Genomic DNA, 18,844 nt, shown 5'->3' on the forward strand with positions numbered 1-18,844 from the left:
TTATCCTGACTTCAGAACTTGCAGAGATAGCAGAACGGACATAGCCACATACACACATACACACATACATACATACATACTTACTTACTTACTTACTTACCCAGCCAGATACCGCACCGAATGCAGTAACCCCGCTGACGTTCATCAGGCGTGGTTAACTATGAGGCAGTGTTGTAAATATTAGTCATGTTAATGGCTCAGTTCTGAGACAAACTGAGATTCATAGAGGAACTTTACTGATTATTTCCAGAGTTTTCAAGTCAGCCCATCTGTTCTGTGAACAAAAATATGAACACACTGCTGTCTTAGCCACCTTCAAACAGTCCATGCAGTTCGAAGTCATGACAGTGAAGCTGGGTTGTGGATGTTTTGTCACAGAAAATGACATCCTGCTGCTGCTGCCATTATCTGGATCTTCCTTCTGGAAGACAATGATGTCCATGAGCTCATCCAGGCCTCGTCCAGAGAGACATCATAGTTCCTGCATCCGCTCTGTTAGTTTTACTTCCTCATAGAGAATAATGCTGGTTTCCTGCTGAAAATCTGTTCTCTCACACATGACTGGCAGCAGGTCACTTATTTTACAGGATGTAGGTGTTTATATATACCACTGTTCAAAGGTTTGGAGTCATTTATCCTTATTTTTGAAATAAAAGCTTTTCTTTCAAATAAGATAGCATTAAATTAATCAAAAATACAGTGTAGACATTGTTAATGTGGTAAATGACTATTCCGGCTGGAAACAGCTGATTTTTAATGGAATATCTCCATAGGGGTACAGAGGAACATTTCCAGCAACTATCACTCCTGTGTTCTAATGCTACATTGTGTTAGCTAATGCTGTTGAAAGGCTGATTGATGATTAGAAAAGCTTTGTGCGGTTATGTTAGCACATGGATAAAAGTGTGAGTTTTAATGGAAAATGTGGAATTGTCTGGGTGACCCCAAACTTTTGAACAATAGTGCATGTCCACAATAACTAAAGTCTCTGGTGTTTGGCTCAAATCTTCAAAAACATCTTATTTATTTTTTTGTTTGTTTGTTTAACCTTTATATAACCAAATCCTTAATATACCAGTTGGCTCCGCGGCTCCGCTGGTTGGGAAGCTAATGGGACTTAGCCACAATCCGCCGGTGCTCTCGGAACTACGTCAGCCTATTTGTTGCGTTGATTGGTTGTATACCTACCCAATTGCTGCAGAGGGATTTGATAGACAACCTTTTAGCCCGCCTCCCTCCCTGTCGAGCTTCCCTAGACCCTTGTGCCATCAGAAACATGGGTGTAGCATGGCTAGGCTACATGTATTCCACTTCCAACAAAGAAATGAGGGGAGTGAAGCTTGTTTGTGCTTCCTAACTGTGCTGTTCTGAAATCCCAGTAGAGGGAGCCGCTCACACACTTTTATAAATTCCACTTGGTGATCAGGCAGCGAGGAGAGGAGGGGACCCCCCTACAAATGGAAACCAGCAGTATTTCCTACCAGGGACAGAGGGAGAATGGGTGCGACTCTGCTGAAGTAGAAACTTGTGGTGCTCGTATTTCTCCAACACAGCAATGAGGTAACACACAGAAATGTCATAAAACTAAATGATTTTTAGACATTTTTGGGATTCCTGAGGCTAAGGAGTGGGGAAAAAACAACACACCTCATGAAATAATGTGTGTCTGTCCTTGTTTGTTTATACTGGCGATGACAAATGACCCCCCCCCCCATTAGTGTTTTAAATGGAGCCATATGTTGAACAGTATGTGGGTGAGGCAAAAGGACAGAGACCTGTTCTCATTCCACCACAGAGGGCAGACATAAGAGTATTTCTGTGTGTGAAACAGAGATAAGTAAAAGTTCAAACATGCCACAGAGATAATAAGTGAAAAGAACGATAAACAGTGATTTTACAGACAGATACAGGTGCACAAAGCACTCTAAGTTTACAAAAGAAGCCGCTCTTCTGTCCTGCTGCGGGTGGGAATCTCAGACCCACATTGGGAAACCATGAGGGCGAATATTTCAGGCCAGTCTGGGTGGAGTGAAGCCCAGGTAGCCGCAGGGCAGGAAGAACCCACCGCCAGAGGAAGGCTCGGGGTAGTTCCTCCAGCATGAAGGCTTTATGTAAGCAGCCAGTGGAAGTTGCACAGGAGGGGCTGAGAAGATGTGGGAGACGGAGGCAGGCTTTTTTGGATGAGTTTCTGAGTGTGAAGCTCGTCCAAGAAGGAGTTACAGTAAAGACTGCAGCCTGGGATAAGAGGCTTGACTCAGAAAGTAAATGTATAACAGCTGTTAGATTTGCTCCATGTAAAGTGAGATTTGGCAGCGGCGTTCGGCAGCGATGGTTTTCTCACAGCCTTCGTGGTGCTCTCCACAGCTCCCCGTCGGCCTCTTCTTGTTTCGTTCTAATCCAGGAAGGGTGTAGATCGCTCATACTTTGACCTCCTACGCCTATGTTGGCAGTGGCAGCACTTCATGCCTCGCTTAACTGGGCTGTGTGGACAGCTATCAGCGGCCTATCAGCAGAATGGCTGTGGGATCACGTCATGCATTCCTCCTGCCTGGGCTCTTAAGTGTGGCACCTAGATAACCTCAGTAATACAGCTTTGTTTAAAAGGTAACACCTTCGTCCTTGGATACTTTACCTTTTAGAAGAGATTACATTTATTCTAACACTGTACATAAACACAATAAAGCAGGCAAGTACATTCTTAAAAAACATATTGTATACACATTCCCAGTTTTCCCCTTTTACTGCTTTTCATCAGTGAATTAGGATAAATAACTGGACAGAAATTTAGCAATAAAGGCTCTTTAATGTCAAAGTGAATTCAGATTTCTACAAAATAATGTCAATTAATCATAAAAGTAATTGCAAAAACATCCACCTCCTTTAAAGTTACTCAACTAATTCAACACAAGTGCAGCCAATTAGCGCTAGAAGTCACACAGTTAATACAATGGATGTTATCTGAGTGCAGAGCATGTGAGTCAGTGATTGTAGTATAAAGACACCTGTATCTGGAAGGTCCAGTCCAAGACCTAGAAAGGATTATTGAAAAGCGTAAGACAGGGGATGGATACAAGAAAATTTCCAATTACAGTTAAATCCATCATTAAGAAATGGAATAAATGTGACACATTTTAAAATCTGCCTCAAAAACTGACAGAGACGAGTGATGGAGGCCACCAAGACACCCATGACTCCCTCTGAAGGAGTACAAGCTTCAGCAGCTGACATGTAATAGATTGTGCTGACAACAGAAACAGAAAATATGCAAACAAGAACAACTTTATTTTGAATTTGGCAAACAAACATGTTCACCCCACTCGGATGTTTTTTCTTTCACCTTTCAAAGTTTTATGGGAGAGTGAAAAAGAAAATGTCTGTTGGAAAAATCTCATACTAAATCTCAACTAGAGTTTGCCAAAAGACGTGAGAGACTCTGGAGTTAAATAGAAGAAGGTTCTTTGGTGTGATGACCCCAAATATGAGCTTGTTGGCCATCGAACTAGAAACGTTTGGCGGACACCAAAAGCTGCACATCATCACAAACACACCGTGAAGAATGGCGGTTAGACGTTACTTTGTAGAAATCTGTTTTCACTTTGAGTCTTTCTTTTTTGTAGATTCTTGCCTCAAAAGCCAAATTAAATTGACCATGATTCACTGTTGAAAAGGGGGGAAAAGGAGAAACTTCCAAATGGGGTGAATGCTTTCTATCCGCATTATATAACTTGTGGAGTGTTAGCTCTTAATTCACTTTTAAAGTTGCGTTAATCAGGTGCTTTTATATGAACAGTGGATTCTAAAACTAACATGTGAGTGATGAATCTACGGAGAATTAATCCAAAAATAAGTGTTTTTCCAAGTGTTGAGGAATGAGACTGGTCATAAACTGTTCTTTGATGTCCCCCACCTGTCAACTAAAGCAGTCACAGACATAATTATGTATAATTTTAACCCTTAATACAAAGATTCAAATACTTTATTGTCAAATCCTGCAAAAAACAAGTTATCAGTCATCATTATCTTAGTCTGTACTGATTCAACCCAGTCATTGCTCACATTCAATCATACTAAGATAACAAATAGAACTAAGTGCAATAAAAGGTTATATATTGTACAGATAACAGTACAACAAAAGCATTCATTGTGCAGAAATGTTAAGATCTGCTCTTACATACAATATTGAATCTACAAAATGGAATGCAATGCAAAAAATATGGTGCAAAAACAAAAGTTTGTGCAATGTTTATGGTGCAAACTAGAGTTTAAATGGGTGAGTTATATAAAGGTACAACACCACACAGTTGTCATGTATGGGGAAATTTACTAAAGAGAGCAAAATGGTTTCTCGTAGCAGGCTGTAGGCATGTTTATCTGTGCTGTAAAGTTTGACATTTTAACATTAGGGTCTGTGGGGATGGACTCGCTTTTGGTACAGCCTCTAGTGGCCATGCCTGGAACTGCATCAGCTTCATTTTTTAGATGCTTAATTTGACACTTCCCTCATCTCTGCAGAGCTTTATAGCCCATTTTAGCTAACTGTTTTGATTTACAGCTTCCATCTTTACTTATCAAGATTATTTCTAGCAGCAAGTTATTTTTAGCTATTCAGCACCAGACGGCAGGCAGTTGGCTGAGAGTTGGATATCATAGTAGTGCATTTAGATGCTAAAAGGGCCGATATTTCCCTCAGGAATTCATGAAAACTACAAAAAGCAGACAAGAGATTCAGTTCTGGACTTGAGTCAGCTGCAGCTGCTGGTGAGTTCAAGTCAGTCTAATGTAAGTGTTTATGAAAAGGAGGAATTTGTACATCCTGCATTCATTTCAGCAGTAAATCATCATGACTCATGCATTAGTTATGTGTTGCCTCAGCATTTGCTTGCTTTAACCCTTCATTAAAAAAGTGCACGCAATCCCAAGATGCTCCTTTTTCTTGTTCATTAGACCAGTTTCAACGTGAGGTCCTGTCCTCTCTGCCCACTGCTCAACTCCCTCCTCCTGCCTCCCCTTTTCCTACGAATGAGTGCAATTAAAAACTCTGAATAACTGGTGCGAGACGGGCATTCAACCCCAGATCTTTATTTACACACCCTCTGTGGGCAATGCTAAAGAGGCAAATGTTGGGCCAGATAACATGGAGACAGCAACAGAGCAGGGAAACACACACAGACACACACATCCACAGTGTTTGTCGATGGCAAAAGCAATAAATGGAACCATGGGAGTTACCATGTTGTCATGGCCTCATCGGGGCAGAGCAGGAGTCAGACAATATAATGTCTATCAGGGGAAACACACAGTCATGTTTCCATCACTTCAGGGGACACTACATTGACTCACATTCATTTCCTGGACAGTTTCTCCAACGCTAACCGCAACCACTGCTTTCCTAAAAACCAAGATTCATACTTAAACTTGCTGATTTATGCTACTCACAACATGAGCAATACACCTAAGCTGTGTCCGAAATCGCATACTAACGTACTACTCATACTAAGTGTGACGTCAAAATAAGTATGTAGTGCGTTCAAGTAGAACAAGTAGAATAAAGTAAATTTGATGAAATGCCACAATTTAAAGGCTAGACTTGGTTAATTTTCCCTAAAGAACTAAAAGTTAGTCAGGATAAATTCAAGAATCACCTGAAAGTTGCGAGATTTGGTGCATTTCTAAGTGAGACATGTAGAATAAAGTGATTTTGATTAATAATTTTAGCTGAATTTGATTAATTTTCCAGATTAAACCATACATTAGACACTGTTAGTTCAAGGACTGTGAGAAAGATGAAAATAAGTAGATTTTTTCTGTTTTCACACATTCAGTCTCTGATCAAGTGTGTAATTTTGGCAATTTTTTAAATGGCGAACATGCCTGTAAAAAGCTGCTGCTTGCATATTTTATGCTTCAGAGGGTTAACCACAGCCTGTCTGTGCAAATAAAACAGTTCTCTGGTCTTTGTCTACAAAAGCAGCACCAGGAATCTTGAAATTTATGGATTTTGTTCAAATTTGCTCTTTAAAAAAGCCAACAGAAATAACAGGATCTTGTGTAATTCTCTTGACAATACAATTTCCAATAATGGCATAATTTGTGAATGCACCTTTGTTTACAAGCCCTTTAGATTGCAAATATTTTTCCCATGGTGGACATGCATGGGGTCGATTTCCCACACTCCTCTGCTCGTAATAAGACTCAGACGGCAGACAGTCGACATGTTTCTCATCACTGAGTGCAGCAGGTCACCGACGGCCATAAAGATACCGTCAGAAGCAGAACTAACGTGTGCTTTCGGTCATAAACGCTCTGATAGCGAAATGGTATGAAAATGTGGAGGCACAACTGCCGCACTCTTGATCCATAATTCATCTGTAAGAAGGAGAGCTCAGAGAGGTCTCCAAGTTTTGCATCTGATTAAAACTACATGGATTCTGTTCTGTTTTCCAGCTCACAGGCTTCCTCCCAGCTCTTTCTCTGTAGCTTTACACGAGACTATATCTTAGCTCTGTTCCCTGGCGAGAAGAGTTTTGGGGAGTTTTTACCTTAAAAGGCCATGTGGAGCAGAGCGCTGGTTTCCTGTGGGAGGGTTTTCCTCTCTGACTGTGGAGCTGGAGGCCGGACTCGTCCTCAGCCTCCCTCAGTCACTCCCACTTCCACTCACACTCCTTCCTCCTTTCCACTCCCAGCACAGTGGTGAAATCTAGCCACAGCCAGATGTGTGTGCATGTGCGTGTGTGTGTGTGAGCGTGCATGTGTGTGTGAGCATTCATGAGATCCTCGCTGACCTCTTTGCTTAACGGGAGGTGAAAACACGGTCACACAGGAAAGCAAGGTACCGAGGGAGACACAAAAGCAAAGAGCAGAGAAGGAAGTGGGGAAGAAAAGGAAAAAGGCTGTCAGGAACGAAAGAGTGGGAGGGGACAGGAAGCTAACGAGAGGCATTAAGAAGAGGGAAGAAGTGCGCAGCGGTGATAATGAACGCAGCTTCACTGAGCTGCAGATCATCTGGAGCTGCTTCAACATCCTCTGAATAAACAGTCCGTCCGTCCGTCCGTCCGTCTGTCCGTCTGTCCGTCAGATAATGAGCAGTCAGAGGGATATTGTCCTTATAAGGTCTGAGCTGAGGAGCAGACTGAACTGATGAACTGCAGAGTGGTGTGTCATCGCCATGTCAGCATGAAGTCATCACTGTCACACACTGTACACTGTTTAACCCTCCTGTTGTCCTCATCTACAGGCACCAAAAAATACTGTTTCCTCGTCTGAAAAAAATCCAAAAATTCAGCAAAAAAATTCAACAAATTTCTGAAAATTTTCAAAAAAAAATCCTTAAAAGTTTCCCTGAAAGTTTTATTTTAAAAATAGCCCAAATTTGGCAAGAAAATTCTTGTAAATGTTTTCAAAAAATGAGCAAAAATCTTCCAAAAACTGAATACATACATACCAGAAAAAACTTAGAATATTTTACATTTTTAACATTTCTGTTTTTCCACCAAAAATTTTCAAAAAATGTTGAAAATGTAGACATCAGAACTTACACTGTAAAAATATTTTTTTTTACAGTATCAAACTTTAAAAGGTCAATTTTGACGCTCACGACGACATGAGGGTTGAAAAAAAAGAAAATAAAAAATCTATTTGACTAAATTTTTACTTTTTTAATCTACAGATTTTTTTCTGCATTTTTGAAATACATAATAATAATAATAATAATAATAAACAAAATAAACCGACAATTGCAAAATCATGCCCTTTTAAAAAAAAAAATTTATACATGAATGGACTGTTAAAATACATTTGAAAATGTATTATAATTTCACAAAGATTTTTTTTTCCGATTTTATCAATAAGTCTGTTCATTTCCAGTTTAATATTTTAAATGCGTATTTTAGAAATTAGAGTTACACTAAAAACCAAGCATTAGTTCTATCACTGGACAGACATTTGTTTGTTAAATTAGAGATATTTCGTGTAATTCCAGATGTTTTTGGTAATCTGTCAAAATACAGGTTTAATCTTTGTAGAATATATGTCATTTATCATATATATTGATTTGTCTCATTTTATATATAAGTATGTGTGTATATGTTTATATATATTTAATATTTTTTTTAATTTTTGGCAGCCCAGTCGTCAGAATTTGATTGGTCATTTTTTTAAACTTTTTTTTTGCCATTGCTTCCCCAAAAATGAAGATGTTTTTAAATTCATCATGTCGCTCTGAAGAATTATTTAAAAATATTATTCCTCTGAGAGCAGGGTAAAGCTAATATAATATAAATATAAAGAATAATTCGGGACTGATGCTTATCATTACAATTAAATCAACTATTTTCTTTGTATAGTCTGTATGTCTGCTACTGCAGTGTTGGATTCAGCAAAATTACCGTATTTTCACGACCAAAAGGCGCACTGTACCAAAAGGCGCAGTCTCAGTTATGTGTGCCATTACTGTATTTAACACACACATAAGGCGCACCTGATTATATGGCGAGGGTTTTATATACAATCCACGCCCACACTTCCCCCTTTAACGTTTTCATGGTGTCCTCTACTACATCGGCCTTACAACAACAACACACACAAGCATACAAGTGTGCGTATTTAAAAATAGAGCGGGAGCAAAACTGAGTTTGGTTGTGCTTTATTTAAGTATTGATTACAAAGTACTAACATTTTTTTAATCATCAATAGGCTCGGGCATGGTAAAACACAGATAAAACAAGCACACAAGTGTGCATATTTAAAAATAGAGCGGGAGCAAAACTGAGTTTGGTATTCACATTTTTTTTTTACCGGTAATCGTCATCAATCAAACCCATGGAAGTCCTCATCCTCTGTTTCTGAATTGAACAGCTGCGCTAAACCTCCATCAAACATGCCAGGTTCACTTTCTTCACTGTCAGAGTCACTTTCCGTGCCGTGCGGCGCCTCGAAAATGATGCCGGCTTTTGCGAAAGCTCGAACAACAGTGCCAGCAGACACGTTAGCCCAAGCATCTACAATCCATTGGCAAATTGTGGCGTAACTCGCCCGGCGCTGCCTTCCACTCTTAGTGAAACTGTGGTCTCCATCGGTCATCCATCGCTCCCACGCCGCTCGCAGCCTTACTTTGAACGGCCGGTTCACACCGATGTCCAGCGGTTGGAGTTCCTTTGTCAGGCCTCCCGGAATGACAGCAAGCTCAGAGTTCATTTGCTTAATTTGTTTTTTCACATCGGCTGTGAGATGGGCACGCATAGAGTCACAGATCAACAGCGATGGTGATGCGTGGAAAAAACCACCTGGTCTATGTCCGCCTTACAACAACAACACACACAGGACGCACTGCACCATAGGGCGCGCCGCACAATTTGAAGAAAATCTAAGACTTTTATGTGCGCCTTATAGTCGTGAAAATACGGTACAGCTTAACTTCTGGAGATCTACAAACAAAGTGCATAAATTAATTAACTGCAGCTGGAAACTGAAAGCTGGATCTGCTAAACCTGTTTGCATTAATGCACAGATTGTTGTACTGCATTATTATTAGATGTGTTGATAGATTTATTGCTTTATTTCTTGTGTTATTTTCTATATGTGTTGCAGGAAGTCCTGGAAAGCCTGTCTGGTAGTGATGAAATAACCACAGAGGCCATGAAATAAAGCCCGTCATGGTGTCAATCATTTTCCAAAAACTGATGAACGAATGTTGTGAGCAGCAGATGACTAAGGCTAGAAACTCTCTCCTGTCTGAACGTCGTCTGTTCCTCTGCTCGTCCTCTTCTTTCCATGCAGGTATGTGTGCCGTTCGTACACTGCTCTGGAATGTTCTCTTTTGTTTTACACACAGGAAGGTGTTGCACAATGAAAAATTCACTGATGAACAGTAATGGGGCGTTGCGTAAAACCGCTTTCAGCAATAATGATTGGATAAATGTCGTAAGGCCTGATGTGTCACAATCATGGCCGCCTGTTGGAGCAAAGTTTGACAAATCCTGGGACTGGTTTGGGTCTCAGTGTGTTCGTTAAGCTGAGGTTGGACATGTGGCAAACAGCAAAAACACACTCCCTGATCTTACCATCTTCACATGCGAACAATCAGATTCCTGTTTGTGCTCGCAGGTTTAATTCTCACCACCTGAACCCGAGCTGCAGGTTACGTCTTCGTCAGCACACCGGTGTCGTTGTGCTCCGATTATAGACCCGCTGAGCTCTTTGTGAAGCGGCTAGAAACAAGTGGGATGAATTAAAAAAAAAACGGATCTCCTCGTCTTCTTGACAGATTCTAATTGTGTGTAAGAGCAGAATTACGAGGACGTCTGGTTTGCTTGTGATTCATTTTCTGATGAAGAAGATGAGGTTGTGTAACAGCGTAATGTGTGTGCTCTGGCGTCAGCTGTGTCTATTAGCACCATTAGCCGTGACGGGCTTTTCAGAGAGCAGTTGGGACACGCAAACTCAGCTCTGATTGGTTTTCGCTGCGATCAGAGCATGTGAAGGTGTGTGTCTGCTGAGGTCGTGACGAAGGCAGACTGGGAAAAAAAAAACCCTCTCAAAACAAGAAAAAAAACTTATTTCAAAGAACTTTTCCCTTGAAATAAGTGAAGAAAGTCTGCCAGTAGAACAAGTGAAAAATGGCTTGGTAAGAGTTCTTGTACTAAGATACTGAGATCTTAGAATTAAGCTCTATTTTACCAGGATTGTCAAGTTTAGGTGTCTTAACCCTCCTGTTGTCCTCATTTACGGCACTAAAAAATGTTGTTGCCTTGTCTGGAAAAAAAATCCCAAAATTTTGCAAAAAATTACCCAAATTTATAAAAATTTGAAAATTCCTTAAAAGTTTTATTTAAAAAACAAATTTGGCGACAAATAAAAATTTAAAAAATAAAAAATGAAAATTGTAAATACTTTCAAAAAATGAGTAAAAAATCTTCGAAAAAATCCTAAAAATATATAAAGTGATTCCGTATTTATCGATAAAACTTCTAATATTTTCTTTAAGAACATTTGGAAAAAAATTGACTAAAATCCAGCGAATTTCGCTGGATTTTAGTCAATTTTTTTCCAAATGTTCTTGAAGAAACACCTTTTTTTAACATTTCTTTTTTCCGTCAAAAATATTCAAAAATTCCTCCAAAAATTCTGAAAATGTGGAACATTTTTTCCCCCACATTTTCAAACTTTAAAACGGGTCAATTTGACCCGCAGGATTAATTTTAAAACAAGATAATTTCAAGATCGCTTGACTGAACAAGATATTTAAGATGCATTGTCTTAAAACAAGTCCCTCCATCTTTGCTAAAATGTCACTTGTTAAGTGAATTTATCTTAAATCAAGTGGGATGAGACATTTTGGCTAAACGTAAGACAAACAGACTCGGTAGGATTTTGAGTTTTTGCAATGCAGCGCAGAAGCTCGTCGTCATGCAGGAAACGTGTACAGACACAAAGCTGCAGAGGAGATGTGCTCACCGTCTGTCTGTGTGTGTGTGTAAAGAATGTAAGAGTGTGTGTCAGCAGAGTCCAGGTGGTGTCCTGTCCAGGTGAGTCATCAGGTGTGTTTCCGCCCAGAGGACACCAGAGTTCACACTCATAGGAAAAAGCGACTCTTGTACGACTAAAAAAAAGCTCCAATTGTGTGTGAACTATCATTTCAATTTTGTTTGTTTTTGCATTAAGACAGAGTTAGGCTGCACAGTGGATTGGTGGTTGGAACTTTTGCCTTCTCTGGTTCGCATCCCGGCCTTCCTGGCATATTTCTGCGTGGGCTTTCTCCAGCTTTCTCCCACAGTCCAATAACATGCTGAGGTTAACTGATAACTCTAAATTATCTGTAGGTGTGATTGTTTGTCTCCATGTGTAGCCCTGTGATAGAATGGTGACCCGTCCAGGGCGTCCCCTCAGTCAGCTGGGACAGACTCCAGCCCCTCGTGACCCTAATGAGGATGAAGCGGTGTACAGATAATGGATGGATTAAGAGAGAGGTAGTTTCTCCATTATGATCTATTCATCTTTAAAAAAAACAACAACAAGAAAAAAAACCTTCACTTTTATTGCAACTTGCATTTGCAAAATACCTCCGTGTTTAGTCTGGGCTCCTCCGCAGCATTTCTGTGGCCGAGCGGCAGTGAGAGAATGCATACTTGGAACATCGGGAGAAAATATTGAAGACACTAAATTACACTCTTGAATTACTCAGTGAGCGACTGGGCGGAACATGGCAGAGACTTACTGCTGCTGCTGTGCTTCACTTTCTGGATGGACTCAACGTCTTTCAGTGGATTTCTGTTGGAAAAGACCACAAAAATTACTATTTATCAGGGTTTTAATGCTGTTACTGCACTCTACTGCTGCCGTAGAATACACATTCACAGGTCCTATGTGCTGAAAGTCCATCCTTATTGTGTTTTGTATGTCCTAAAACTTGCTGTGAGAATATAAAGACGCTTACTACTGCCCCGCCTCAGCTAAATGGCCTCCCAGATGGACAATCCAGTAAGAATACTTTTCATTTTTTACCAAGAACATGAGGTTTAAATCTGTATAACTCGCTCATAAATCAGAATAAGCAGATGCCTCTCAGTCCACAGAGTTTGTTTACATTCTAGAGATGCTTCTGCAAACCCAAAAATGTCTCAATCACAAGCAAAGCTCACAGAACTTTGGCTGCAAGAGTGAACACGAGCGTCCTCATGCAGTCCCAGCATCTGTCTTTGATATCAGTGTGGAAACTGTAATGCTGAAAACTCAGAGATGGCGGAAACTTGATCTGAGCATGAAAACCAAGCCCAGAATGACAGTTTTAATGTTGCCTTTAGTGATTCAACACAAACTAAACTCCTGTGGTTCATACATCTGTTTGCTTCATTCCTGCTGTCCGTGCTCACTCACAGCGCCTATAGAAAGCATTCACCCCTTTTTCTCTTTTATTTTGTTATATAATATGTGAGTATGGTCAATTTTCATGAGGATTTTTGGGCAAGAATTTACCACAAAAAGACTCAACGAAGTAATGTCAGTTCACTAAAAAAGTAAGATGTGAAATAAGTGATTGCATAAGTCCTCTAAAGTGACTCAACTAATTCAACACAGGTGCAGCCCGTTGGTGCTAGAAGTCACACAGTTGGTGGAGTTCGTATTATCTGAGTGCAGTGAGTGTGTCTCAGTGATTGTAGCATAAAGATGCCTGTATCTGGGAGGATGTTACTGCATCTTTAATACAAAAGGTAAATAACATGAAGGTGAACCACACAGCAGTTAATCTAGTTCACATTAGTCCTCGACTCTGGATCACCTCACCGTCTTTATTTCTGCTCCACAGGACGAGCAACACTTCAGTTATGGATCAGTTTTTACAGTTATTCTGCATCGACACCGCAGCCAGCTGTTGTGAAATCGGCAGCCGATGTGCTCCATTTAACGCCGTCACCCTCGAATAAAACCTGATTTGGGAAATCTTTTTAGAGGTCTGGCCTTTACTTCATCCTGATGTTTGGATCCAGATGTTTTGAAAGCAAAAAGAGCAGATACCTAAAAAATAAAAGCTTGATTTTTTTTTGATGGATCCAACCAAGAAGGTAAAAAGGTCAGCATAATGTGAAAATATCTAATGTAGTCTTTACACAAGTAGTGATAGACGACGACAAAATACCTCCATTTTATAGGGCCAACAATATGGATTTATGTTATTTTAAAGACTGGTCAGGCCTTGTTAGAGCTAAAAGTGCCACGGAAATCTGTTGTGTATCGTCACATTTCACCACACTTTTGGTTTTTCTGGCGTATTTATGCCTTCACATCAGGACCTTCCATCTTTCCACATATTTCTTCTGCAGACACCGCTCTCCATTGTTCACATATTTTCAGTCTGGTTTCATCCTTCACTCATCACACTCAAATATCAGGTGCACAGAGTTCAGAAGGTGTTTCAGATCTTCAGTGTGAAGGTTGGACGGTCTTTTACAGTGTTGTGACACAAGCTAATCCCTACTGCCTTCACACAATCCCTAATTAACTCTGTTTGCATGATAATTCTGGTTCAGCTTGTTTTATGTTTTTCTTTTGGACAACATTATGGCTCCTGTTTGGTGTCTGTAAAAAATGTTAATGTGATGTAGCATAATGTCATTATTTACTGTTAAATTACAGAAAATAACTAGTAAAAACGCACAAAAAAGTGCAGATTTGCATGTTAACTAAAGAAAAAAAAGAGGCCAAACTGCAAATAATTTCACATAAAAATCAGCATTTTTACTATTTTCTAAACATGGAATATATTACATTAATAATACATATATTTTATATTTTTAACAGTTTTATTTTGCAGTTTTCCTGTTTTGTTAGATTTCAAATAATATTGAGTAAAATCCCAGAAAAACAAATATTACTGCAAAAATAAATCAAACACGTTGACAGTCAAATCATTATTTTTACTGTGTTTAAATAAAGAAGAAATACTGTTATTTCACAAATATAACCCTATGTTTAGAATTAAAAAACCTTTTTTGGGTTGTTGTTTTTACTGATTTTTTACACAATTTGTTAAATTATAGACAACGTGTTTTATAATCACAGAATTTAGATTTTTCATGTTAACTGTTAAAAAGCTGTAAATAATGTTCACATCAAAATCAGTATTTTTACTATTTTATAAGCATAAAGAATAGTTTTATAACAGAAATATTTATGTAACTACTACTTTAGATAGTTTTCCTGTTTTGTTAAATTTCAGATATTATTGACTAAAATCCAGAAAAAATGCTACTGTGAAAAATTTTACATGTTGACAATATGTGAACTCAAATCATTATTTTACTGTATTTGAATAAGGAATAAATATCATTATTTCACATGTATTTGCCTTTCATTGAAAGGAAGAAAAAGATGTGTATTTAGAATGAAAACATATTTTTGAAACTATTATTTTTCAGAGTTTTTCCCCATTTGTTAAATTCTAGAAAACCATTGATGTATAATATTAATAATTATTATTGCTATTATTATTGTTGTTGTTGATAATAATAATAATTTTTATTCTTAAGTGTTGCTAAAATTACACTATTTTACTGTATTGCAATCAGGAAAAAAAATTCTTTCACAGATATTTGCTGTAAATAAAAGAAAAACTATGTTAAGAATTGAAAAATATTTTTTAAACTGTTACTTTACATTTTTTCCCCATTAAATTACAGATAAGAGTAAAATTACAGAAACAGTTTATTTACGTGTTGACTGTAAAAAAAAAAAACAGGAAATAATGTCCACATCAGAAATCTGTATTTCTACAATTAAGTATTCATTATTTTGTGTGACTATTTGCTACTATAATTAAATCAGCTAAAATTATGTTGCAGTTTTTGTTTTTTGTTTTTACAGTTTTTGAAAGTTTTTGGCATTCCTCCTGTCAGATTTTCACTGCTATGTTTTACAGATTCCTTTTACAGTGTGTTTTAAGTGTTCTTGCTCCAGCCTTAACGTCAAAATATTGCGACTGAGCGATCACCACATGGAAACTCTTTCTTTCTCTGCCCTTTGTTATCGCTCCCTCCCACTACTTTGCACCTCTATCTCTGCTGCCGTCGACTCTCCTGAAGGCCTCCAGTGTGAGATGCTGTTTGCCAGCGGGACTCTGACAGAAGGTTAAATGTGGAAACGGGACCTGAGCGTCTGATCTCAGCGACCCAAATAAGGAGATGAAGCTGGGCTGAAGAGCGAGGCCGTTCCTCGGATAGAGCTCGGCCGGGTGGATTGTTTGGGTGGAGGATGGAGTGGAGGCCGAGAGAGAGGGAGATGGAGGCAAGGAGGGAGGGTGAGAACATGGGAGGAGGTGATCAGAGGCTGGAGGCAGGTTCTGCTGCTGTTTAAATAACTACCCATATAGGGCTCAGCTCTCCATCTCCGTCCACGGCTCTTTCTGCCTCCCTCTTTCTGTCCCTCTCCTTCTTTTCTTTCCTCTTTCCCTGCAGCTTTACTGGACTCCAGCTGAACCTCCTGCATCTCAGCACAGCAGGCTTCTAAACAACATCTCAGAGCAGGGAAATCCAACCGAACAGGCACCATGGAGGCCATCAAGAAGAAGATGCAGATGCTGAAGCTGGACAAGGAGAACGCCATCGACCGGGCGGAGCAGGCGGAGACGGACAAGAAGGCGGCCGAGGACAAATGCAAGCAGGTGGGGAGGAAAGAGCGAGAAAAGGGGCTCTAAAGTGGCTTGAAAACCCCAAATTTGACAACTAAAAAACTGTAGATTTAAAGAACAAGCAAACAACCCTTCCACTAGAGAGATTAACTCATAAGACAAACCCATAAAATGAAGAAGTCGAGTATTATTTATGAACTGTATGAAACTTCTAGATATGACAGAGAACCAAACAGAAAAAGAAGACTTTGCTTGGCATTTTACTTTGAAATTAATCCTAAATTACACATTACAATTCAATATTCTGTCCTGTTCTTTCTCCTCTTTATTTATCTGTGTACAAAGTTTAATTTAAAACAAGTGAGTTGCTCATGTTAAAAAAAGGAGAAAAACCCAGTGTAAGAGGAGCCCTTGTGCTTTTCTTTAAAGGCTTTTCTCTTTATCCACTTCTTAAGCTAATCACAACACTGATACCATACCAGACATACCTTCCAGGAAACAGTAAACACTTTTCACATTTAGTTACACCACATTCCTCACAGTTAATTTACTGCGAGGAAATATCTGAATGTTTGTGGGTTTTTCCTTGCTTTGAGTAGATTTAGTAAATGTTGATGCTATAACCAACACAAAGTTCAAGTAGCGCTTCTTTAGTCTGTTTTCTGGTAAACAGCTGTGAAATTACTTCAAGTTTCCACCATCCAAGCTTCTGGTCAGGATTTTTGCTGCACAAAACTGGAGTTGGGCCTTTGATCGGACGAAGCATTTCGAGAAAAACTCGACGTACAGCACATAATCCTGGAAGAGATCGGCAGGAGTCGGATTTGGAAACAGTAGGTTTGTATTACAGCTGTTTACGTTGAGGGTTCATCACCCCTGGATGGAAGCGGAGGCCAGCTCAGGTGATGAGACCACCCAGGATTAGAGCTTGGCGTTCGGGGAGGAAAACGTCCCTCCTCCTCCACACCTGGACCAGTTTAAATAAAGTTAATGGAGTTTGAGTCTGACTGGACGTCTGTCATGAAGCCCGTCTGACGGCTGAATCCACCGCTGACGGGAGATTAAACGTTATGGATCCAGGCGACTGTGTGTTCTCACTGATAACTGCCGTATTTTTAGACGTCAGAGTGGAATCCAGCAGGATTATCAGATGCTCTTTATGGGCTCTAAAGGGAACACTGATTAGCAGGAACACTTCAGTCTGTCAGTGTGAGAGGATGAGCTTCTGCATACCACAGTTCCTGTCAGAAGAGAGACTGATAGTAAACCATTAAAGAAAACATTCAAATGTTCTCAGACATCATAAACAGAACTAGAATCCTAAATCAGCTGCTGCTGCTTTTATCAGCAGGTGGAAGTTTAAACAGCTCATTACTGTCACACTGAAGCATTATTTAGGTACAATACAGACACACTGAAATACAAAATGCTAAAGACTGTGCAGTTTTTAAAGGTACTGAAAGTTTTTTTACGGGTAAAATGATTCCTTGTTTCAGTGGATTCAATTTATCTTTACTAGAGTGACGTTCATTTAACTGAGAAACGTTTTCAATAAACAGGACTGTCTAAGTGTTCCAACAAATGCCAAGAAAATAAGTCAACATGATCAAAGAATAGAAACAGGCCCAATTAAATTGAATCAAACCAGACCAAACTGAACTAGAAAAGCACTCAGAGAGCGCAGCACTCCACCAAGGCTGCTCATTCCCTCATACGGCACTGTCAGAATGTTTTTGTAGAAATGCAGCATTAGTTGATTAGTTATAGATGATCAGAAAACACGGAAACATATAATGTAGCCATTTAGTGTAGATGTATCCACAAACAAAATGAACTTGCGCTGAGCACAGACGTGTGTTATGCATGTGTGCGTTATGTACGGATACCGAATCACGTGACCGAAATATGTAGCGGACGGCGGGAATTGATGGGACTCAGAAACACCCCCACAAATTAATCAATTGTTCCTTGTATCATTTCCAGCGTACAAGTCTGTAGCGGTGGATTTGTGGTAGAGTCACAATCATGTGATCATCAGCAGGCAGCTGATGTAGTGTTCACTTGTTGTCATGGTTACAGTGACGCCATGCCGCAATGATACAGAAATCTCTACAAAAAAAATCTGTGGATCCGTCTATAAGCTGAATCACTGCCAAAATCGAATCACTTGGTCCTTGTGTCATTTCTGGCCTTCCCTGAAAATTTCATCCAAATCCGTTTTTGAGTAGTATTAGTAACAGACAGACGGACAAACGTACGCCGATCGTGACATAACTCTGCTGCGTTCCTTGGCAGAGTAATAAGACGAAATGGAACAGAAGAGAACAAACGGAATGGAAAGAGAACAGAATAGAAAAACACTGAATACAATGAAAACGAATAGAAAGGAAACAAATAGAACAGAATGAAACAGAATAGAACTGAAGCAAAGTGAATGAAAGTGAATCAAGCCAAAATGAACCAGATTAAACAGAATAGAATAGAATAGAATAGAATAGAATAGAATAGAATAGAATAGAATAGAGTAAATTTGAATGAACAGGTTCAAATTAAATGGAACAGAACAGACCATTAGGCAACACAACAGAATTGAATAAAATAGAATAAATATCTACTCAGTGTGGTCAGCAGTGGCTTCAGCACGAAGAATGACAGCAGTCTACATTGGGTTTTAAACCAGACTGGGGTAAACTGGTGAAGAGTTTGGTGAAAAAGTAGAACCCACCA

At 39.4% G+C, this 18,844-nt stretch overlaps 1 protein-coding gene across 2 annotated transcripts in view; it reads left to right on the forward strand.

Moving 5' to 3' along the window:
* Window positions 1-15,877: 15,877 nt before the first annotated feature.
* tpm4a (tropomyosin 4a) overlaps window positions 15,878-18,844 on the forward strand; it is a 34,130-nt gene continuing 31,163 nt past the window's right edge. The window contains exon 1 of one of the 2 annotated variants that reach the window (XM_051947725.1): window positions 15,878-16,150. In XM_051947725.1, coding sequence (XP_051803685.1) covers window positions 16,037-16,150 — 114 coding nt within the window. In that variant the 5' untranslated portion in view covers window positions 15,878-16,036. The remainder of the gene's footprint in view (window positions 16,151-18,844) is intronic. The other variant, XM_051947724.1, reaches the window with a different exon arrangement.

Source organism: Acanthochromis polyacanthus, chromosome 4 (genome assembly GCF_021347895.1).
Source record: "Acanthochromis polyacanthus isolate Apoly-LR-REF ecotype Palm Island chromosome 4, KAUST_Apoly_ChrSc, whole genome shotgun sequence".
Lineage (NCBI taxonomy): Eukaryota > Metazoa > Chordata > Actinopteri > Pomacentridae > Acanthochromis > Acanthochromis polyacanthus.